At 41.2% G+C, this 24,795-nt stretch overlaps 1 protein-coding gene across 1 annotated transcript; it reads right to left on the bottom strand.

Moving 5' to 3' along the window:
* Positions 1-1,347: 1,347 nt before the first annotated feature.
* On the bottom strand, positions 1,348-15,284 carry LOC116503790 (dnaJ homolog subfamily B member 6-like). Its single transcript, XM_032210413.1, has 8 exons — positions 15,220-15,284; positions 13,507-13,616; positions 12,663-12,722; positions 11,344-11,457; positions 7,173-7,277; positions 5,328-5,430; positions 3,182-3,252; positions 1,348-1,859 (listed from the first exon to the last, which is right to left on the bottom strand). The coding sequence occupies exons 1-8, from the start codon at positions 15,282-15,284 to the stop codon at positions 1,348-1,350; spliced, it is 1,140 nt and encodes a 379-aa protein (XP_032066304.1).
* Positions 15,285-24,795: the final 9,511 nt, after the last annotated feature.

Here is a 24,795-nt window from a genome sequence, read left to right as displayed (position 1 = left end):
TGCAAAAGTTCATTTATTTCAGTAATGCAACTTAAAAGGTGAAACTAATATATGAGATAAGACTCATTACATGCAAAGCAAAATAGTTCAAGCCGTGATTTGTCATAATTGTGATGATTATGGCTCATGAAAACCCCAAATCCACCATCTCAGAAAATTAGAATATTACATGCAATCAATAAAACAAGGATTGTACATAGAACAATATCGGACCTCTGAAAAGTGTAAGCATGCATATGTACTCAGTACTTGGTTTGGGCCCCTTTTGCAGCAATTACTGCCTCAATGCGACATGAACTATCTTGCTTTGCATGTAATGAGTCTTATCTCATATATTAGTTTTACCTTTTAAGTTGCATTACTGAAATAAATGAACTTTTACACAATATTCTAATTTTTCGAGTTTCACCTGTATGAGAATTTGAAATTACTCATCCTGTATGTTTCTAGGATGACTAGAATAAAAACGAGTCTGCATTTTCAATGATTGTGTAGAACAAGTTCCACGTGCATGGTTACAGTATCGTATCTTAATTTACTTCTTTTCTAACCAACTATTTTAAAAAAGCAGAAATGTGCCCAATTGTACACTTGCTGTCTGTGGTGGTCCATAAACTCTGTCAATACTTATTTGTGAAAGAATTTGATGGTGGAAGGCCAGACTCTAGCTTAGAAGCTCATCTAGCTTCCTTAGTTTTATTGAATTTTTATTCAGCCTGTTTCTAGTCACAGGCACACCTTCTGCGCCATCATTTAATTACAGCATTTACATGAAAAAAGATGGTAAGCCTGAATTTAAGACCTCTGCAAAGGGGACATCAAACAGAAAACTAATTGCTCGGTTTCACTACCATAGTCTCTGCGGATCTAAAACAACCTGTCTATTTAAAATATTGGTGGAAAACTCTACTTTGGGGTAAATGCTAATACTTGGGAATTATGTCTCTCCTTTTATAAATTGGGGCAGATTAAAATGCTAGATATGGCAGGCTTTTGGTTTCATCCAGCAGAAGGGTGTTGTGTCATTCTTTTGTTTTTTGTAGAAGGGTTTTTTTTCAGGAAACCAGACTCTTCCATGATTTAACTTAATTTTCTCTAAAACATTTTTTTTGAGAATTCTTTAGATATGTACATTGTGAAATGCTAAAATCTATGCTATGGACAAATTACGCAGATTCAATTTATACATTTCACTGATTGTGGACATTTCTTGTAGCTCCCAATTAGAAGGACCTTAGCAGAGGAACATCTGGAGAACATCTCCAGGGTATAATGAAATTATGGATACCAATAGCCAGATTGTTACATTTAATGGACATAAGTTGTTCCCCTCCTGCATTCTTGAATTCAGAGAATGGCGCACATGATTGATTCCCTCTCTCTGCGGGAAGGAATAATTTCAGGAAAGACATACTGCACGTCATTAGGGGCAGCACAGTCTTTCACTGCTGGGCTCTTTGGTACATCAACAACGACTTCTACTTTTGGCGCTTCAGGTGGCTTGTGCTTCCTCTGTTTCTCAATGTTGTCTCCTGCACCTGGACTCTTGGCTCTGATGGCCAATGGAGCAGATGCCACTTCTTCACCGGGTCCCAGAGTTCTTGTGTGTGGTCGCCGAGTGGTACTCCGTCTCTTCTTTGAGCCCTGGGCAAGTGCTAAGTACTGCCCCACATTCTCCATTTCAGACAGACTAGAGGCCATGGCCCGATGCAATTGTTTGTCTTCGTTGCTAGGGTAGGCATAAGAGAAGTCAGCACTCTGCGATCGTGGTAAAGCCCACATGTCTGCTGCAGAGCTCAAGATCTCAGGTTGCTCCTGCTGGATAGGTTCAATGGTGGCTGTCAGGTTGCTGCTGGGATCTGAAAGAGAAAAATAAGAGGACGCAAAGAACAATATCCCTTCATATTCCCTTTAATGTCACCCTATGTGGTTCATAAAGCCCTTCCCCCTAACACTGACTCCCCAATACAGTATTAAATGAGGGGGGAGGGGAAAGATTTCCTGAGCCACAGGGGATTGGAGAAATAGCATTTGTATAAAAATGTGTGAGATTGAGATTCCTAGCTTGCCCATCTACTCTATAGTTTGGCTGAACAACATTGAAGGCTGGCCTACCTTGCAAATAAATATACTATTCAGAACTGGGTAGGAACAGAACTAGGAAGGGGCTCTCTCTTTGGACAGTGAGGAGGTTGGGGAGGAACATGGGCCAGTCTTGGAGTCTGGGAAAGGCACTGATGGGGGCTCCGTGTCGGAGGCAGAGAGAGGGCCAGGGCTGTATGCCAGTTATCAGCTGCCTTCAGAATTAGACATCAGTGAGGCAGATGAACAGCTGCAGCCTGTTCCCAGTGTGTGCATGCGCAGAGTTGCCAGACAAAAGGAACAGCTAAAAACAAGGGCAGACTTGGGAGTAAGACCACAGGTGGATGATGAATGTCCCCTCCCATAGGCAATAAAAGAGAAGCGAAAGGGGAGTGAAGTTTGCAGGAGACAATTAGTTCCCTTAATTGGTTTGTGACTCTCCGAGATTCCTTGCCAAATTTTGCAGATATCGGCCTGGCAGCTCTCCAAGCCAGATAAGGCCTGTGACTGTAAACCCTCCCTTGAAAGACTTTGTTGAATATGAATGAAAAGAATTCACAGTAAATTAATAAAAGGGGTTTTTGTCAGGACAAGAAGTTGCTTCATGCTCTTGGGAAGCCTATAACACCCGTTACAGGATGTCTTGATGCTGGTGGCAAGAAAGAAATGTATAAAGGAAAGCTGGCTTGTGGCAGTCTAATCCAGAAATGTGTAGCCTCTGATTTTCAAGTCTATTTGTTAGATTTCAACATTTCCTACACTTCCAGTATGTGGGGGAAATATGAGGATTGAGCCACGTGTGTGTGTGTATCCAGATTCAGGCAGAGATATGAAAATTTAACAAATATGATGATTCAGAGAGAGAAAGGCAGGAGAATATGGAGCCCCAGATTTAGAATATGGCCCATTTTTTATCTAGTGCTTGCATAGATGCCACTGGATCATGAGGTGATGTACCCTCTTGTCTCCATAAATGTCCTTAACTAGAGTGAGTTATGTAACTTCTTTCCCTCTGTTGCAAGTATTTGCACCAAAACCCTTTCATCTTTCTTCCTAGTACATATATATTCAATGGTTTTCTCCAGATCAGATATCTTACCTTGGGCGTCTTCCACTTTGAGCAAACCATTCTCATCAATTTCTAATTTCTCCTGTCCATGTTCAAGAATCCTGCAAAATAGCCCAGTTTCCTTTTTTTGTAGGAACTGAAACATCAACCCCAGAATATTTTGGCCACTTACCATCAGTCCTGCCCCCACCCCTGAGTCTCTCCTTGCAGAGGAGCAACATTGGTGATTTCATCTGTAGCTTTCTCCATCTAAGAACTATCAGCCAATGCATCACATTCTTCAGAAATGTTCAGCTTAAAGGTGGTATTCAGCCGGTTCGCACCAGTTCACATGAACCGGTAGAGGAAATTTGGCCTGGATTGCTGAACCAGTAGCAACTGTTGGATGGTCTCACCCCCCACCTGGTCGCCTGGTCGCCACTCGCCTGCTCACTTGATGCTCACTCACCCTACCCACCCACTCAATACTCAAGTCGCCCATCCCAGCCCTATATATGTTACCTTTGTTTCACCATGCAACCCAGGTATGTGCTTTGCCAGTAGCCTTCGCACCTCGCTCACTCTGCTCAGCTCACCAAAGGTAAGTAAGCATGTCACCTGATCACCCTTTGCCTTTGGTCGGGAGCTGGCCCTGGAGCCACCACCCGCTCACTGCCCGCCTCGGCAGGGGAACATGCCATTCCCTGGCTTCAGTCTTGCCTTGGAGCCACCACCTGCTTGTCACCCACTCACCCTCCATCTCGCTCACCTAGCTTTTGTTCCAGTTGCTTTGGTGGGAAGGGACACTTTCGCGGGAAGCCTCCAGCTGCCGGTTGTTTTCGGCTGCCTTCTGAACAGCTTCACTGAGACACTGTGCCTCCGGCGTAGCAGGCCATTCTCCTGGATGGGTCCAGTTGCAAGCGGCACTGGCAGGCAATGGGGTGCACTTGTGCAGCCAGCACAAAGGACGGCAGTGACAAGTCCCATGACCGTCGCTGCCATTGCCGCCCTGTTCACGTCAGCCATGCATGTGCCCCCCATGATCTGCCAGTGCCACTTTCCGCCAGCTGCCGGACACAGCCAGGAGAACGGCCTGCTGCACCGGAGAGATGGCGTCGCAGCAGAGCTGCTTGGAAGAAAGCCACCAGCTGCAGCCTTTAAGGTACTTCACTGCAGGTGGGGGGAGACCATAAAGGGACAGGCAGCCAGAGGAGCTGCCTTCCGAGGAGCTCTGCTACAAAGGGAGGCAGAAAAGTTTGGCTTCTCTCTGCAGCATTCAATGTGGCTGCTTCTCTCCTCCTTCTCAGGCTCATACAAACAGAGCAAGCATGAGAAGGAGGTGAGAAGCAGCCAGGTTGAATGCTAGAAGACTTGGGCGAACTTTTCTGTGGGTTCTGTGGGAATGGTGTTGGGTAGGCGTGACTTCGTGGGGTGGTACCGCCCCACCTTTCCATAAGTGATGTTGAGTTGGCCACATCCACTCAGCCACATGACCCCCATGCCCACCAAGCCACACCCACCAAGGTGTGGAACTGGTAGGGAAAAAAATTGAACTGGTAGGGAAAAAATTTGAATCCCACAACTGGTTCAACTTATTAGTTTGATTTGGCTATAGTAATATGGTCCAGTGTATAAGGCTTTAATGTATTCATAATCACATATAAATAGGTTTTAATTCATGTCTATAGCTTACAATTATATAAAATTTCCAAGAATTGATGGATGAACTTTAATCTAAACACATAATTTGATTGTGGGAAAAGAATATAATAAATAGTATCTATTCATCCCTAACTGAAAAACATGAAAATGAACAAGGATAAAACTAAACATCTGAAAAACTCCTTTTGGCTATTAATAAATAAACAGATCAACATCCAGAAATCTTCATTTCATTATTTTAATATTCATTTAGAAAAGCTTCCTGGATAACTTCAATATTTTTTTTACAAAACATATCATTTAAAAAAAAAGATATGGGTATAAGCAAGGCAAAAGTAGTGATCTTTTGGAAGAAAGCTGCTTTAAGTTAAACAGTAGCATTAATGTCTTCCCTGTAAGCAGGAAGTATTTTGGTGCTTCTAATCCCTAGCATTATATCTACTACTATTTTTTGGGAAAGTTCCTTGGCTTTAGTGGAAATGATTGAGGGAACTAGCTATCCCCAAGAATTACATGATCATCCTCATCACCTCACCTTTTGGTGGTTATCCGTTTGCCATTGACATACTTTGTAGAAGTGGAGATGGAGCGAAATCCTATTCCGAATTCAGCACCAGGGCCAAAAGTAGTATAGAAATCTGAAAAGTGAAAAATAGGAGAAGGAGGAGGAGGCGGAGGAGGAGGAAAGTCAACATTTATTGCTGAGAAGAGAGACAGAAACAGACAGCAAGATAGAAGATACAGAATCACAGAATTGTCACAATGGCACCACAAACATCATCTAGTCCAGCTCTCTGCAAGGTGCAGGACAGCCAATTAAACCATCCTGTCCAGCCGCTTCTTTAAAATATTCAGAGCTGGAGAACCTATGGCCTCCAAGGATAAACTGTTCCACTCTTATTACTAAACATATTTTTAAATGAAATAAACCTAAACAAAATATAGATAGTTGCACTTTTTATTTGTTATTTCTGGTTCAAGCTTTTTGGGCCCTGGAAAATATTCTTGTTTATCTTTTCTTTATGTACCTGCTGAACCAGTGGTGGGTTGCTCTTAACGTCGTTATTGGTACGCTGATTGCGGTCTGTCCGTGCACAAGCCTGATGTGCACTGTGCATGAATGCGCAATCCACCACCCCTGCGACACCCAGCTGCTTTTCGGGGTGCGCAAGGTCCGCACACTGTGCGTGTGTGCGCAGTGTGCCTTTTGGCATAAATACAGCTATAGAGTGCGGGTGGGCGGGTGAGACAAACGAGCCACTGTACCAGTACGATCTCAGCTTCTCCAGGCCACTACAGGTACGGCTGAACTGGTCAGGATTAGCAGCAACCCACCACTGTGCTGAAAATGGTCATAATGACCCCATTTGGTCTTTTCTGCAGGTTGAACATCCTAAGTTTCTTCAGCTTATTCTCATTACATAAAGCTTCAGTTCCCTGGATCATTCTTGCTACCTTACTCTGTACTTTCTCCTATCTGCCGAAATCCTTCTGGAAATGTGGTGCCTAGAATCTCAAAGTTTTCCATGTATATCTGAATAGAGTACCGAGGGGTAATGACTTTATCTGTCTTTGATATGATTCATCTTCTGGTGTACTCCAGAACTATGTTAGCCCAACTAGCAGATGCTTCATATTTTTGATTCATGTTCAGCTTATTGTCAGTAATCATACCCAAGTTGTTAAATGTAGTGTTTCATAGCCATATATTCCCCATCCTGTAGGTGTACCCTACATTTCCCCTCCTAAATGTAACACTTTACAATTCTTTCTATTAAACAACATCTTGTTTTGTTATTTGGGGTGTTGCCCAAACCTCTCACTTTTTTACTCTGCATAACCTGATTAATTCATCAATCCCTTCATCCAGGTCAGTAATAAAAATGTTGAATAATCCCCTAAGAGATGATAGAAGTTTTCCCAGGTCAATGGGAAATATATTTTGCTGAACAAGGAACAAGACAAAGAGGAATACAAATGTAATGGGGGAATTAGATTTATTTATTAATTTAATTTATTTAAAAAACTCAAGCATTTGAAAAAATAGCACAAGTCCCTAAGGATAGATGGAGCCAGACCAAGCTTTTAAAAAAGCAGAAACTGGTTTTCAAAGCCATAATGTGGTTTCTCAGCCTTGACTCAAACTATTATATAAACCCGGCCATTGTGGTTTTGAAATAATAGTTCGTGGATTACTGTGATGTATAAATTTAATCAGCTATATTTCCACAACCCATGTTGAGCAAACTCTAGCCTGGTACAATATACAGTATGAAGCCATCCTCCAATGAAAACTGTGCAATTATCATACACAACAACTGGGGCACAAAGACTATTCTGTGATTGAGAAAACAAGGGAAGGGAGAATGCAGAGCCTTACCTGTCTGGCCTGGAGCATTATAGGAGCAATAGGAGAAAGTAGCACTTCCTGGCATGGTCCAGGTAGATATTCCTCCAGGTCCATCAGTATAGGATGAAAAGTCTTCTAGAAAGAAAGAAAGAAAATTAATAAATTGAAGATATCATGAGGACATGGTAGATGTGGTTGTTTCAAGCAGTAGATTTATACTATTACTATGACTGTATTCCATCTAGCTCTCAAGGATTCTGGATGATGTATAAATAATAAAAATCTGCAATTATATTAAATAAGCTTGAACAGATAATGAAAGTTGTTATTGACAAAATGCATCCTTCAATGAAGGCTTGAGATTCAGATAAAAAGCCTATAGCTAGGAGATCAAATACTGTACTCAAAGTAAATTAAGTTGTGATTAACAATGCTGAAAGAGGAAAAATAGGTTTCAGCTATTCAGTATCAGGTATTTTGTATGCTACCTTTTTGGTTCCCACATGCCTCTTGAGGACTTTTATTTAGAAGGAAAATACCCATGACAGACAATGTCAAAATTTAACAACCTTGAATCCAGGAGGTTGACTTTTGTAAGAGAGGCACTCCTATATTTGCAAGAACTGATCAAGGATCTTTCCAGAAAGGTTCACTTTTTTTCCAGCTCTTGACTATCTGGAACTATTTGGATGACATGTCACTATCTGCATTCACACAAGCAGTAGAGCCCAAAAGTTAATCAAACGGCCCAACAGTTTGTCTGTTTTTAATTGGGCTACAACTGCAGCCTACCTAACTTCTAAAGACTATTGGGGCGTGTTCTGAAACACAAATACAGTTTGTGCAAAGTAACCCATACACAATTTGGCACAAATTGAAAAGTCACATTAGAAAAAAGAATCCTCAGGGCTCGCGGTCCTCATTCTTTAACAATTTCTTTAATAGATACATTGCAATGAAAAGAGATATCTGGTAATAGAAAGTTGAACTTTAGCCTACTAAATGAAAGACCTGGTTTTAAGCTTACATACTAAAGGTGAGTACAGCTTCTAGGCAAGACACCTTCGCTAAGCTTTTGTTGCTCAGCTATCATAGGGCAATGTTGACTGTTACAAGAGTGCATGACATCACATACTTCAAAGATCTTGTTTGCAGATGCTAGTTGCAACATACGTTGCAATACAATAAGCCTTTTTCTAACATTGGAATGTCTGTTAATTAAACGGAGGCCTGATGGAACTCCAGATAAGGTGGGGCCTGGTTGGTTGTAAAAGCCTATTCAGGTGAGCTTCTATTTGGGAATGGCCCAAACATGACTATGTTCACACGTGGTCTAGGAAATAATTTAGAATTTGGGTGAGTTCACACAACATGATTTACAAAATAACTCCTTGGATTAACAAAATATTAATTGTAAACTTTTGTGTGCAGGGGTGATTTCCTGTATTAGTTGGTACCGGTTCGGTTTGCATGCGTGCGCCCCTGTCGTGCATTGCTTGCACATGCGCAGTTGACTGTAAATTGTTCTGTGCATATGCAGAAACATGCCGGCAATGGCAGAAGAGACCAGGGAACTGATTCGGGGGTGTGGCCAGCCTGGGTTGCTGCCGGTTTTGCGACCCAGGTCAAATCACCACTACCGGTTCGGCCGAACCGGGAGCAACCCACCTCTGTTCATGTGGTTTAGTGCAATACATAATGTCTATATATGGTATTCTGTATCTAGCACCTGATACATTGGCAGCTGGAAATAATGTGGTTGTAATTTCCTGCACTTGGCACAGTTTGGATTTTTTTATTAATAGCTGGCTGCAATTGAAACTTGCTTATCTTCAACCTTGTCTTGTGTTTTTCATTAATGTGTAAACAACAATTTGTATTGTATTTTAATTATTAGCGCTACCTTCATTGTAACTTCTACAAAATAATAGGTTGTATCCAGGACCCCCTGAATTCTTCAACTCATTGATGCCTTCATTAAGTTTCTGAATGTTTGTTAAGGCTCAAATATTTATTATACGAAAATAATTTAATAACTGCTATTTTGACTAATAGAACTATGAATAACAACAGTGACAACAACAACCATGGATATTGACAGCTTTGGGCAACCATGCTGTAATGAGAAAGGTTTGTTGCTTCAATGGCCAGATTTTTTGTTGCTCTTGTTCCTGAGTCTCTACATCAGGGGTGTCAAACTCAATTTCATTGAGGGCTGCATCTGGGTTGTGTTTGACCTCAGGGAGCCAGGGTGGGCATGACTAGGATGGGCATGGCCAGCTCAATGTCACTCTTGTTGGGGGCATCTAGGGTGGCCTGAGCGTTCCGCCAGCAAAAACAGGATCCTGAGTTCCGTTTTCAGCTGTGACGGCCTCCTGCAACCACTGCCAGTGAAAACACATGGCCCTCCCGAGCTCCATTTTGCTGGTAGAGGCGCCACGAGCCAGTCCTTCACTGCTTCCAGGGCGGCCCCGCAGGCCAGATCTAAGCACCCCGTGGGCTGAATCCGACCCCTGGGCCTTGAGTTTGACACCCCTACTCTTCTGTCATTATTCTGGCTCCTTTTCCCTTTTTCCTGCAGTAGAGAAGAAGCAGCGATTTTTCCTCCTTTTCTTTACTTTAGGAAAAGAACATAACTGAGGGAGGAATGCCACCGCATTATCTCCTGTTTGATTTTTCTTTGTGTTTTAATGTTTTAAATAATTTTATTGAGTCCCAGGCTGTAAATCACTTGCAGCGGCTGGACACTGTCCAAAGGTTTTCTGAAGCAAAAGAATACCATCCTCCAGTTCTGTTCAGCAGGGAGATTTCCTGCTATGTGATTAATTTTAACTAAAATTCCAACTTGTCTGTTGATTGTTATGTGCTTGAGTCCGGAAGCAGCTCTAAATCTTTTGTTGCCAGAGGCAAATTGGAGCTTCCCATTTCCCACCCATATGCATAGGTAGACTGGACTGATTGTTGATATGTTTATTATTCAATGGTTATATTTATACTCCATCTTTCTTTCAAGCTCAGGGCCCATACAACAGTCATTAATTTTTATGCTAACAGTATTGTGGAAGATATTGTGCTCCAGGATCATGACCTTCTCTGGCTATACCTGGATTTTAAGCTAGGTTTCTTCAGGGTTAGTCCAATACTTTTTCAATGTGGTTTTTGACTTCCAGGCTTCCTAGTCAGCATGATTATTACTAAGAGTTCTGGAAATTGAAAATCACATACTGTATTTGAGTGGCACCAAGCAGGGGTGGGTTCTGGCCAGCTTTACTGCTGGTTTGCTCATGCGTGCACTTTGTGTGTACACGCTGGATGCGTGCTGCATGCACTGGATGCACACTGCACGCACATGTGCAATTCAATTAAAATTGTTCTGTGCATTTGCAGAACTCAAAAACAAGATGATGGTGGTGACGACCAGGGAACTGTTTTCGGGGCATGGCAGGCCTGGGTCGCTGCCAGTTCTGGCAACCCAGGCCACCATATCATTACCGGTTCGGAACCATTAGGAACCTACCTCTGGCACCAAGGTTGAAGGAAGCACCAAGGTTGCCACCATACCACACTGATTCCTGCTTAAAAATTGATGGCAAGGTACCCTTCCCAACAGAATTTTGCCTTGAGTGGAAAGTAGGTTATGGGATACTCATACCACAAATCCCCTCCTGCCCACCCCAGCAATTGCTCATTCAAAGCTATTTTCTAACTAATGAGACTTGTTCTTGTACTTAGTATGTGACTATTTGTAGTTAGTAAGACTTTTGCCTAATTAACTTCATTTTGCATGTCCACTTTTAAACCTCTTCCTTTGGTAAATATGGGGCATTGGATGAAGAATATTTAAAGTTTAGAATAATTCCTGCTTGTTTAAGATAATCAAGGGCACCCATAACAAATTTGTGACATCAAAATGACAAATATATGATGATGACATCACACAAATGCTATATTTATCTACTTATGTCATGACATCTAATACAATTATCTAAGGAGTGGCATTTGCATGATAACATCATTATGCACAAGTTATCCATTACCTATACACACCTTGGATGCCTGTGTGCTGCTAGGGCTGGCCAAGACCTCACCACTGAAATTTGGAGATCTGGTGCCCATCAACAATGACAATACTGAGCTAGAAGTGCAATTTTCAAGACAGCCGGTTTCAATGTCACATCCGCTATGCACTCGCTGTACTTACCTAGGATGTCAGTGAAGGGATCTTGTCCTTCAAAAAATTCTCTGAAGACCTCATCCGCATCTCGAAATGTGAACAGATCAGGGGTCCCTGTTGAGCTGGGGCATGCTCCCGTTCCTTGCAGAAAACAAATCAGATACCCACCCATTATAAATTCCAACTTTCCCAAAGGAAGAAAGGAAGGAGATGATTTGCTAAAGACAGCTGGGGCTGGGAATGGTCCCTTTGCCCATAGCAGGTTGCAAGCAGAGTGTTGTGGCGCACCAGTGGCCAGCAGATCTGGCAGCAGATTCAGACAGTGAGGAGGTTGGGGAAGAATGTGGGCCAGTCCTGGAGTCTGGGGAAGGCTCTGATAAGTGTTCTGCATTGAAGACAGAGATGGCGCCAGGTCCATCTGACAGTTATCAGCTGCCTTTGGAGTCAGACATCAGTGAGGCAGACGAACAGTTGAAGCCTCTTCCCAGAGTTGCCAGATGAAGGGAACGGCTAAGGAACAAAGGTCAACTTGGGAGTAAGGCTACAGGTGGCCGGTGAATGGCGCTTCCAATAGGGAATAAAAGAGGAGCGAAAAGGGAGGGGTGTTTGCAGGAGACAATTAGTTCATTCCTGCATTCTTGCCAAGTATTGTGGCGTCTGAAAAATATTGGCCTAGCCAGTCTCCAAGCCTGATAAAGGTTTCGTAATTGTGAACTATCTTGAAAGACTGTGGGCCGGGACTTTGCTGGAGAGGAATTCACTATAAATTAAATGAAAGGGGTTTATTGGACTCGGTTTTGTGCTGCTGGGAAAGCCTAGGTCAGAACACAGAGCCAGAATAAGCACGGAGAGAATTCTATGCTGAGTTGGAGGATGGGAAGAAAAACCCTAACTACAAAGGAGTACATCTTTAAGATGCTGTAAAATAAGGGCATCACATGTGCCTGCAAGCGCGCACACACACGCAGGCATACACATGCACACACACATGGGGGGGGGAGAAACAAAGGGGGCAATTGTAGAAGTACTGATTAAATATTAAATCCCTCTTCATTTTGAACAGCTTGGCCTTTTTGACACAGGAATGTTCATGAAACTACATACTCAAATTCTATTTCCTGATAGAATAGAAACTGCCTGGATGCAAACATAGAATGTCATGTACAGGATGGATATTGTCCTGGGGTGCTAAATGGACTCCCATTCTTAAAGGGTGGCATGGGGAAGACTAGGTTCCATAAGAGGCTAATTGTGCGACAAGCACCATGACTAAAGCACCAAAGACTTTAATACATGCACAGAGAATATGGTCTCTTTCCCACTTTCATTCAGAATAGGATGCTTACCTGTACTTAGATTTAGAAGACCCTCAACTCCATAGAGGTCATAAAGGTCACGCTTATAATCTGGAACAAAGACAATGGAAGGGGTCAAAATTCCTATTTTAAGCACATTCACCTTTCACTTCACTAGTCATACAATTCCATCTGAATATCTAACCTTTCTACAACCCTTCAACACTGAGGCTCAATGACTGTAGACGGAAGCTAACATTCAACATAACTTTTAGTTCCTTGATATTGTTCTCTGGTTCTTCCTTAGCCAAACAGCCAAAAGGGTAGACAGGAAACCTAAGGAAAGCTCCGTGGGTTGTTGTGTGTGTGTGTGTGTGTGTGTGTGTGCGCGCGTGTGTGCGCGTGCATGTGTGTGTTCCAGCATACCTCTGGAATGCCTCGAGCAATTTCAACCAAACTTGGTACACAGATGACTTACCCTCTGCAGAAAAATACTGTGGGGTAAGACACCCCTAAAAACCCTCAGGGTGTGTGTTCTGTTAAGATACAGCCTATTGTGTCTTACAATGGCTTCTACTGTACGCTGTAAAATGGCTTCTACTGTACAGTGCAGTGGAGTTGCCATGGTAACAGCTTCACAGTACTCCACAAGGTGCTCCCTCTGGTAAGGGGGAAAAATCCAACATTAGAAATTATGTTTGGTCTGGATATTTCCCCCCTATAAATAAATACCCGGACAATACTGGGCTATGGCTAGTACATAATAAATTACTGTGTATATGGAGTACTGTTCTACTATTGTGTCACACAAGGAAGGAAAACTAAAGTAAAGTAATTCAGAGAAGAGCTCTCTTGAAAATAAGATGGAGCACATAGAAGGTTCCTGATCTCTTACCATCTGACAGCACCTCATATGCTTCTGCTATCTCTTTGAATTTTCTTTCAGCATATTCCTTCTTCCCTGGGTTCTTATCCGGGTGCCATTTCAGTGCATTTCTCCTGTACCTAGAACATTCCAGGGAGAGAGCGCTGATTATGATAAACCATTTCATGCTAAACCAACAATGACATCTCTAATCTCAGACAGTGTGATAACCATCAATTGACAGCCAAATAAATGAAATTTGAAAAGCCTCTCTGATAATAATTTTCCCCAGAAGGTACTAATGGCTCACAACTACATCTATTTTAATTGTCACTTTAACTGAATGTATATGTTTGTTAAAGGTGCTTACTATTGCAATACAGAAAGCAGAATCCCTACAAAAGGTAATCACATTGTACCTATTATTTCATATGTATGGCTAAACAGTGTTTCTTGGTGCTTACAAGCCAAGTTCTCTGCCTTCTCACAAAAAGTCAAACATTAGCCTCCCTTGCATCTCACTCAGGGGAGAAATGCTACCAATTCAGACTGGTTCACCCAAACTGGTAGTAAAAAATGCGACCGGTTCAGTATTTCCAACAATCAGCTGCACGACAATCAGCTAAGTAAGACATGCAATTTATATTAGCTAGAATCGTTGGATTGCCTGCTTTCTAGCTAATCTAAATCGCATGGCACAATGGATTCCCCCCCCCCACTGTTTTACTTACCTTTGCAGACTTGGAAGTCTTCAAAATGTTCCTTTTTTGGTGCTGCGCGGGTGCACCTCCGGCACAAACCGCACATTTGGTAGCAGACTCACTGAACAGACAGACTTCAGAGGATTTCACCGCTGAGCTCAGTCAAAATGTCAGTAAGAACACTAAAGAATGCTTAACTGTATGCTGTAGATCCTGTCTCATACAACATGTAGTAGGAGTGCACAAACTGTTTTGAATCTGAACATTTTGGAATTTGAAACACTACACCTTACTTGGAGTGCTAGTTTGTATGCCTGACCAGCCATTTAGAGCATTTTCAAAGTGTTTGATGTTGAAACATCCCCATTTTAATCTCAAAACACTTCCAAAAAATTCAAAGATACCTATTACACAGTTGAAATGGATGCACAGTCAAACATTCAAAATGGGTGTATATTCAAGCTTTCAGTTCAGAATGTTTAGAAATGACAAATTTTTTCCAAACTGGAACTCTCCCAAAGGTGTTGAATTCCAACCACCTTTAACATACACAGTACAAACAGTGATATGAAGTGGTGGGATTCAGCCAGTCCGCACCTATCCGGGAGAACCGGTTGTTAACTTGCTAAGCAGTTAGGAGAACCGGTTGTTGGAAGAAATCTTACTTTGTTTTTTACACTTTACAGGGCTAATCCTGTAAGGAAGGCAGGAAGGAAACACTCTGGTGTTGTTTCTAGCCTAATCTTTATTGCCCTGTTTACAGAAACTGTCACTCTTGTTACATTATAACAGCTAAGGGAAGCACCCATCAATCTGAGTGACATTGAGTTGACCACGCTCACCCAGTGACATGACCACCGAGCCACGCCTTCCTAGATGGTCATTAGGACAGTGAACTGGTTGTTAAATTATTTGAATCCCACCACTGGTGATATGCATTGACTTTAAGTCATGAAAGCTGTAACTGTGCAGCCAAACACAAATGGAAGGTAGTTTTAGCTTTACAGCTAGGCAAAGGGATCGCTAAGCAAGGGCTACTTACGCTTTTTTAATATCATTTGAAGAAGCAGTTTGTGGGACATTGAGTGCTTGGTAGTAATCCACCATGGTGTTATTTCTTTTCGGTGAGGCCGGCTGAAAATCAAGTGAGAAAATGAGTTGATTGTGATATACGCTATAGATTTGCACTGCTGTCTGGCCATTCAGGTACACAAGTATTCACTTATGCTCTAAATAAATAGGTCTCAGTACTGGGAGACTATACCAAAAATATCAGTTCCTTTCCTGAGGAAGATGAGAGGGAAGCTGAACTTGCAGAAGAACAGATAAGTCACCAGATGTAAAAGAATTCTGCAGCAAAGACACTCAAAATATGGCACTACTTTTCATTTACTAGTAGTAGTAGTACTGTTGTGTTGGGAGCACTAAAGCAGAGGTCACTCGGGTGGAGGAGCTGTTCTGGGATGACTCTCTTTCTCTCTCTGAAATATAGGACCGGCCAGGCAGCTCGTGGTGAGGCTGGAAATCTCCCCCATACAGGGAGGTACAGGCAACTTGCAACTTTGCAGGAGTGCCAACGTGCAAGGAGTAGTGTAGCCCTCGCCTGCTGTAATGAGGTAATGTTGCTGTTGTGGCTTGGGGGGTGTTTGTGGCGCAGGCAGGCCGAAGCAACAGGTGTCAGCAATCCACGACTCTTTCATCCCGTTGCTTCCTGTCGGCTGAGCCCTGCCTCTCACCCTCCTCTCCCAGTCACTCCTCACCTGGTTTGAGAAGGGAGGGGTGGGGAAGGAGACTTGCTCCAAATTCTAGAGCGGGAGCAAAGCTTCATCTTTTGGTGGATCTCGCGGGTGATTCTCCCGGCCCTTGTTGGTGCTGCGTGACTGGGAGATGGTGGTCCATGGGATTTAAAATTGTGAATTTAGTGGTCACTGAGATCCGAAAGGTTGGTGACTGCTGCACTAAAGTGCTTCCAGGTTGAAAGGATTGAACAGTGACATCATTGTTGACTGGGGGGGGGGGTATCCAGTTGAGGACTCTTTTCGTGTCCCTGTTAAGTTGCCCACCAAAGTAGTACCCATCTATCTACTCCTGGTTGTCCGCTTTTGAACTGATGGACCAGCAGGAGTTAGAGCAAGTGATGGGAGCTCACCCTGCCATGAGGCAGCAACTGGGTCTCTACTAATTGTCAGCCCAGCGTTCTAACCACCTGAACCTCCGCACTCCTTTTAGCTTAAAAATTAGGACAAGCACCACCACCTTCGACCCTTCCTTCTTGAAGCACGACACCACTATCTTGAAGCTCCACTAGAGGTGGAGAAAACATTTTGAATTGGAAACATTTAAAAATTCTTAGTTTTGAGTTTGAAACAGTTACTTTGAGTTCAAAACAAGCTATTCTGCAAGAGTTCTTCGTTTGTAGGAAAGCCCGTTCTGAATTCAAAACAATGGCCAGAAAACCCACTGCAATCTCATGAGAGCTGGATGAAGAGACCTGCCACCTTTTGCAAAGTAGGGGAAATATCATTGCTGATCTCTATATTTTATTTTGCTGGTAGTAGTCATGTAGCACATGTCTATCCTACCTCTGTCACAGGTCCATAATTGGCAATAATAATTCATGCACCATAGGAAGGTGTCTCACACTGAATCAGGTTGATTCAACTAATGCTGTATTATAAACACTGACTGGTTGCAGGGGCAGGAAATTTTCCAATCCCACCTGGAAATACTGAGGACTGGGATTTTCTAATAAAACATGAGATCTATCAATGAGCTAGATCATTTGCCCTATAGGTTTGTGCTAAAAGAACTGAGTCAAAGAGAGAGTAGGATATTGTATTACAATAGGTTTAGAATCTCTGCAGTCAGCTAGGAGTTCTTAGAAATTAATGCACTGACTACACATATTCTTTTCGGTGAAGTAAATTTCATTTAAATCAGTGAGGTTTTCTTTTACATAAATGTGTGCAAGCTGAGTTATAAAATATCAAAGATATGCCTTGTAGATCTGTACAATTCACAAACATCTGGATTTGTTAGCCACAGCCATTCATCACAGCACTGCTAAATATAAAGTGAAATAATGCAGTTGTTAAGAATCAAACCAAACTAAAACTTCCTTTTCCACTCTGCCTTCTAATGTCTCTAATTCTTACTTTTTTCCCATTTATTGCCCCAGATATTTAAGCCATGGCTTAAAAATGGCTGAACTTATTTCTATGGACACCCACATTCAATGTATTTATTGTTTCAGGAAAGCAATAACAAATGAAATTGTGCCATATGCATTGGGCTCTTCATACCTGTAAAGGCCTCTGTTTCTGCCTCTTGACTGCCTTGAATACAGGAAAGGACAGTGGGAGCCCTCCATCATCCTTCTACCTTTATTCTCTTTTGATCAGCAGGTGCTACAGCCAATGACAAGTTTGTGCAGATTATGATGTCAGGGGTGTGAGCCAGGGTTTCTGGTCATGGTCCAGGGAGATGGGAGTAGAGGGGGGATCTCCAGGTCAGCAAGTACAGTTAATGAATCTCACAAAATGGTCACATTATTCAAATTCATCATAATATATCCATAGAAAATGGGGTCCCAACTTGAGGGAGCCAATAGGCCAGGGATGTCAAACTCAAGACCCAGGGGCTGGATCTGGGCCCTGGGGTGCTTAGATATGGCTCTGGAAACAGCAAAGGACTGGCCTGCGGTGCCACCCGCGGCCCTTCTGAGCAACATTTTCTCTGGCTGAGGGTTGTAGGAAGCCGCCACACCAGAAAATGGAGCTCAGGAACCTGTTTTCACTGGCAGTGCGCGCTCCACAGGTGCCCCCGAGACAAATGACTTCAAGCTGGCCACGATCACCCTGGCCAGGCCCACCCTGGCCCCCTCAGGTTAAACACAACCCTGATGTGGTCCTCACTGAAATAGAGCTTAACACCCCAGTGGTGGGATTCAGCCAGTTCGCACTTATTCGGGAGAACCGGTTGGTAACTTTCTAAGCAGTTCAGAGAACAGGTTGTTGGAAGAAATCTTTTGTTTTTTCCCACTTTACAGGGCTAATCCTGTAAGGAAGGCAGGAAGGAAACATTCTGGTGTTGTTTCTAGCCTAATCTTTATTACCCTGCTTGCAGAAACTGCCTCTCCAGTTAATCCTTATTACCATTGTAACAACTAAGGTGAAGTGCCCATCGACCTGAGTGACATTGACTTGGCCACACCCACATGATCACATGGCCATTGAGCCTCGCCTATCCAGCTGGACATTAGGACAGAGAACTGGTTGGTAAATTATTTGAATCCCACCACTGTGACACCCCTATGAAAAAATTTAAATATAAATTTGTATATGTAGATTAATGAAATATTACAATAAGGGACAAAAAGAATATACTTACTGTTTACATTTATTGTTTACAAAGGACAGAGTTTGTCCTAATGATAAACTCACACAAACAAAAACATCTTGAAGATGTTTGCAAAGCAACAAAAAGGTGATGTAACGTTACTTGTTTCTTTATTTCCTCTCTGAGTTGTATAACATGGCACATCATAAATTCAGGCACTCCGAGATCTTGTCCTATTTTACCTTTGCTTTGAGCACCTTCATGTCATTTATTTACATCACATTTTTGCTCTGATTAGTAATGAGCCTCTTGTTTTTTGAGCTTGTATTGTTTTCCTCTGACGGAATCTTCCTGTTGTCCAAGAATAGCAGCATCTAAATCCCCAACTACAACAGTGTACAAACTAGATTCTCATTAAGTGAACTTTGAATTGCACTTAATATGACCCGGTATCGATTTACAGTTTGCTATATATTTAATATTGCATTACCCAAACTTGCATTCATTAAAGTTTACATTCAGGAGTTAATAACTCTCTTAGAAGTGTAACTAGAAATAGGTGATGCTCTGTAACAACAACAAAAGAATGAATGAAACTGTAAAATATTCAAAACTGGAATATTTATTATATGCCATTGAGAGATGCAATTTTGGGCATTGTTTGCTAGGATTCAGGGGGCTTAGACCTGGCCTGGACTTAAGCTGTCTTGCAGCCTGCACTGTCTAGTATTTTCTTTGAATTGAGGTACAACCATTTGGAATTATGGGGCAAGTCTTTTCAGTAAGCAGCTTCAAGGCCAGATCTGATCCCTGCCCTCTGGATTTTTATATGAATATTTTATGCATGCTCTGATATAACAGCCAAGGTGGCGCAGAGAGCCAAGGTGGCGCAGTGGTTAAATGCAGCACTGCAGGCTACTGCTAGATCAGCAGGTCAGCGGTTCAAATCTCACCGGCTCAGGGTTGACTCAGCCTTCCATCCTTCCGAGGTGGGTAAAATGAGGACCCAGATTGTTGGGGGCAATATGCTGACTCTCTGTAAACCGCTTAGAGAGGCCTGAAAGGCCTATGAAGCGGTATATAAGTCTACTGCTATAACACAAAAGCTGGAGAGTTTCATTCATAAATTAATAAATTTGCCAAAAGGTGATGCTTTGGGAAAATAGTAGAAACAGAAACAGAAGCAGCAGTAATAGTCCTTCCTTTAGGAATGTCTGTCTTCCAAAATGAGTATATAGACATTGAATCAATGTGAGCTACAGAGAACTAAGTTTGGATAGGAATCAGACAAGTCTTTCCTGTTTGTGTGGGTAACAGCTGATGTAACAACAAATTAAGAAAGAGCAAAACACAGTTCTTTTCTCTTCTTGTTCATGTCTTGATAATACATAAATATTCATAAGCCAAATTGTAGATTTAGATGTTAATAAGTGATGATTATCATGTAATGAATAGAAGGATATAATGAAAAGGTAGTGTGAGTCTTGTCTACTAATTTCTGTAGTGAAGGTATAAGTATTATAATTAACAAAGATATCCTAAAGATGCCCTGCTTAGTTTCTGCAGCAAAATAACACATGGACACTCTGAGTTTATTCACTCAGTTTATATACTCTATTGCAGGGGTGTCAAACTTGATTTCATTGAGGGCAGTATCAGGGTTGTGTTTGACCTTGGGAGCCGGGGTGGGTGTAGCCAGGGTGGGTGTGGCCAGCTTGACATCACTCATGTTGGGGGCGCCTGTGGTCCAAGTGCTCTGCCAGAGAAAACAGGCTCCTGAGCTCTGTTTTCGACTGGTACATCCTCCTGCAACCCTCTGCCAGTAAAAACAGCAGAGCCGTGTTTTAGCTGGCAGAGACACTGCAGGCTGGTCCTTCATTATTTCCAGGGTGACCCCGTGGGCCAGATCTAAGTACCCTGTGGGCCGGATCTGTCCTCTGGGTCTTGAGTTTGATACCCCTGCTTTATTGGATCCACAAAATATGTTATTTATTTTATTTATTTGTTAAGTTTATTTACCACCTATCTCGCCATGAAGTTACTCTAGGCAGCTTGCAACAAAAACGGAGAAATGAAAAGAAGTGTAAACATGACAGAAGTAAACTAATGGAACAATAGACTAAGAAAAAATGATATTGTGATAAGAGAATAATGTTCAACTTTTCTTTAAAAATAGAGGTTACTGCAAAAATTAGAAACAATGCTCTTAACTTACAGTCCATTGAAATTATGGTTCTAATATCATAAAAAGTCAATTTAAAAAAAAAAAAACAATGTTAAGCAAAAATATTCACATGTAAAGTAGGGGATACAAAATTATACTTAATACTGCATGCAGTAAAGAGGTTTAGGATTTAGCAGAAGCCCCATTCCAGTAAGAGCAGCATTCTTCAAGCAAACCCTTGGCATACCATATCCACTGGCTCTGAATTGTAGTAAAATGGCTGAAATGAGGTACTGTTGTGGTCAAAGCAGGGACAAAGCACCCTTGTGTGTTTCTGTAGGTCTGGACTTCAAACTCGCGACCCGCAGCCCGGATGCATCACGCACTGGCCACACTCACGTCCAGTTTAGTGAAGGGGAGAATAATTTCCGGTAGGCCCATTTTGTACTCTCCCCAAGCCTCCGTGCGTGTCCCTCACTTACCTACATATAAAACGGGCCACATGGGGACTCCTGGGAGGGGAGGGGTGGGCGAGGCCAGCCAGGAGTGGGATTTGGGGGTTGTCCAAACTGCACAGAATCTTAGCTAGAGGTTCTCCCAAAGCCCTGCAGCCCCTCAGCAGCCCACCCCTGCATATATCACATGTTTCAGTGCCTTCCCTTTCTTCGGCTGCTTATCAAGAATCTTCTCCTTCCTGAATAAGTCTTGAATTTCTATCAAAAGAGAGCTGTGTGTATTCTGCAAGCACTTGGCAAGAGTATCAGCTAAGTAAAATGGGCAATGCATTGAATGTTTTCTTTTCTTGACATGTGTTACTTTATGTTGTGTTATTTTGGTTTTGGTCATTGCTAGAGTGTAGTCATAGATATTATCTAAGTAGCAATGCCAGAGGCATACACCATGACTATATATTCTATCCATGTGCATGATTATAGGGTGGGAATATGACAGTAATTACTTGATTATTAAGTTATGGCACAAATTTCAGACGTAGTGTCTACTTGTCTGATTTTTGCACGATTGTTTTCTTTTTTATTTGAGTTTTTCTACTTCCCTTCCGAACGTGCACTAAATATGTCAGTCCTTTCTCCAGCATGGCAAAATCAACTTGCTCAAAATGTTGCTCAGTGGTTGAAAGGATTTTATGACCAGGTGGACAATATTTCTGTTGAACTCAGAATTAGTCTAATACTAAATGAGACACAAGAATGAATACAAATGGTACTTCTAAGCATTAATTACAAAATTAAAGGACCTAATTCTCATTGCTTGTCTTATGAAAAATATAGCTGCACCATCCTTGTGGATTAAACTAATAGTTGTTTCTTTTAATTTTTCATGTTGCTGAATTGCATGTTTCCTGTCAAGTACAATACTTAAAGCATCTCTTGCTTTTACTCAGAATGTAAGACTAATACGCAGGTACGTCTCTGTTAGAGTGGTTAATGAATCCCACAAAATGGCTGCACTATTCAATTTTGCACTATTGAATGATATTTGAATGGACTATGGGGTAATTGGCTCCAGCTTGATGAAAATAGGCAATTACGCTCTTTAAACATAATTTTAATAAGTTTATTAATATATTCTTTAAAACAACAAAAGAGAATAAACTCATATCCAAAGCATACTTTTCGTAAACTGCCAAAAGTAACTTTGGATAGTGGGATGGGTGGTGTATAAATTTAATTAATAAATAAATAAAAATACCTACTATCTCCTATATTCTGCTGTAGTTCTTAAAAATGAACTTCTTTTTGGAGCTTTCCTCAAAAAGAACCTTTTCTCCATATTGCATCACAATGATTAGAACCCCAATAACATCTACACATGTATGAGCCTCAACTGCACCTCATGTTAACTGAATTTGGGTTCACATTAAACACAACCTATCAATTTATAATTTGTACTAAATTGAATACCACACTATTCAAACTTGCACTAATTGTGACCTACCTGTATAGCATTTATTAATTTGTCTTACATCATTTCCAGGTGGGGAATTAAATTAACCATTCAACCTTTCTTATGCAAAATATGCTGATCTTGGATCACCAAAAAGATACTTAGCAGAAGACAGATTTAAAATGCAAATAAGCATTCTGCCCAATGTTGGGCTTATTCTCAGACCAAAATGAATGCATTATGAATGTTTTTCAGAGCTATTGCCTCTCAAAGCAGAATACAATTTAGAAGACTAGAAAGACAGAATATACTGTGAACCTATTGGATCACATGAGTTATTTCTGAAGGCAGGATATCATTTCCTTCTGTATGAGAACCTAATAGATCTTGAGGGAGCTCTTATTATTAATTTGAACAATCATTTCTGCTCTGTTCCATTACCCCCATTCAAAGTCTCAGGAAATATAGCGAAATGCACATTTCCTTTTTTTTAAAGGTTTTATTTCTTTTAAAAAACACAAATATTTCATCATTCGTCAATCATTAAAACATTGAAGTACAATTTTTTTTGTATGCCCCTCCCTCCCTCCACCACCTCCCAGCCCCCCTCCTCCTCCCCCCCCCCCGACTTCCCAGAACCCGTACATGGTATGGATTTTTAACTAACACAGTCTAAAATCTATTGAGAAAAAAGAAATAAAGAAATTAATAACATTCTACATTGACCTTAGCTTCTTCTTACTGAACTAACTTTAAACAGTTTAAATCATTTCTGATCTTAAGCATAGGCTAACTGGAATTTCTTGGTCCCGTATTTATTTTGTATATAGTCAATCCATTTTTTCCAGTCTCGTTTATATCTCTCATTTGAGTGATCTTTAAGATATGCTGATATTTTAGCCATCTTGGCTAAGTTTGTGACTTTCAATGTCCATTCTTGGATTGTAGGCAAGTCTTCCTTCTTCCAGTATTGTGCCACCAACAGTCTTGCTGCAGTTATTAGGTGCAGAATCAAGTTAGTCTCTGCCACTGTAAAGTCAGTACATATACCTAGTAAAAATAACTGAGGAGTCAACTTTATCCTTCTTTTAAAAATATTTTGCATAACCCACCATATTTTTATCCAGAATGCCTTAACCTTTTGGCAGGTCCACCATATATGATAATATGTAGCATCGAGAGAACCACACCTCCAACATTTAGGCTGTACATTCGGATACATAGAAGCCAACTTTTTAGGATCTAAATGCCATCTATAGAACATCTTGTAAAAATTTTCTCTCAGATTTTGAGCTTGTGTAAATTTCACATTTCTTACCCAGATTCTTTCCCAGGTATCCAACATTATTGGTTCTTCAATATTTTGAGCCCATTTTATCATACAATCTTTAACTAATTCTGTTTCCAAATCCATCTGTATTAATACATTATATATCCTCTTTATATGCATTAAGCTTTGATCTCTTATTTGTTTAAACAAGTTATCCTCAACTTGGATAAAACCAATTTTTTGATCTATTTTCCACCTAGCCTGTAATTGCCCATACTGGAACCATGTTTGAACTACCTTCTCCTCTTTTAATACCTCTAAAGATTTTAATTGTAATACCCCCCTTTCCGAGGTAAGAAGCTGTCTGTAAGTAATTCTGTCCTGTTTTTGTGCTATATTCATATTTTCAATTGCGTGTCTAGGAATTGCCCACATGGGTATCTTGTCATTTAATTTATATTGGTATTTTTTCCAAACCCGCAGTAAAGCATTTCTTAAAATATGACTTTTAAAATTCTTATCCAATTTTTTGTTGAATAACAGGTAAGCATGCCAACCAAATACCAGATCGTGTCCCTCAATATTCAATATTCTATCATTGGTTAAATGAGTCCAATCACTAATTACAGATAATGCCACTGCATCATAATATAGTTTTAAATTAGGTAGTTTCAATCCTCCTCTCTCACGTACATCTTGCATTATTTTCATCTTTACCCTCGGCTTCTTTCCTGCCCATACAAATTTGTTGATACCCTTCTGCCATTCTAAAAGGTTCGCATCTTTTTTAAGTATAGGTAACATTTGGAAAAGAAATAAAAATTTTGGTAAAATGTTCATTTTCAAAGCAGAATACAATTGAGAAGACTAGAAATACTGTGAACCTATTGGATCACATGAGTTATTTCTGAAGGTAGGATATCATTCCCTTCTGTATGAGA

This window comes from Thamnophis elegans, chromosome 1 (assembly GCF_009769535.1).
Source record: "Thamnophis elegans isolate rThaEle1 chromosome 1, rThaEle1.pri, whole genome shotgun sequence".
NCBI lineage: Eukaryota > Metazoa > Chordata > Lepidosauria > Squamata > Colubridae > Thamnophis > Thamnophis elegans.
This window is presented reverse-complemented; position numbering and strand designations above follow the sequence as displayed.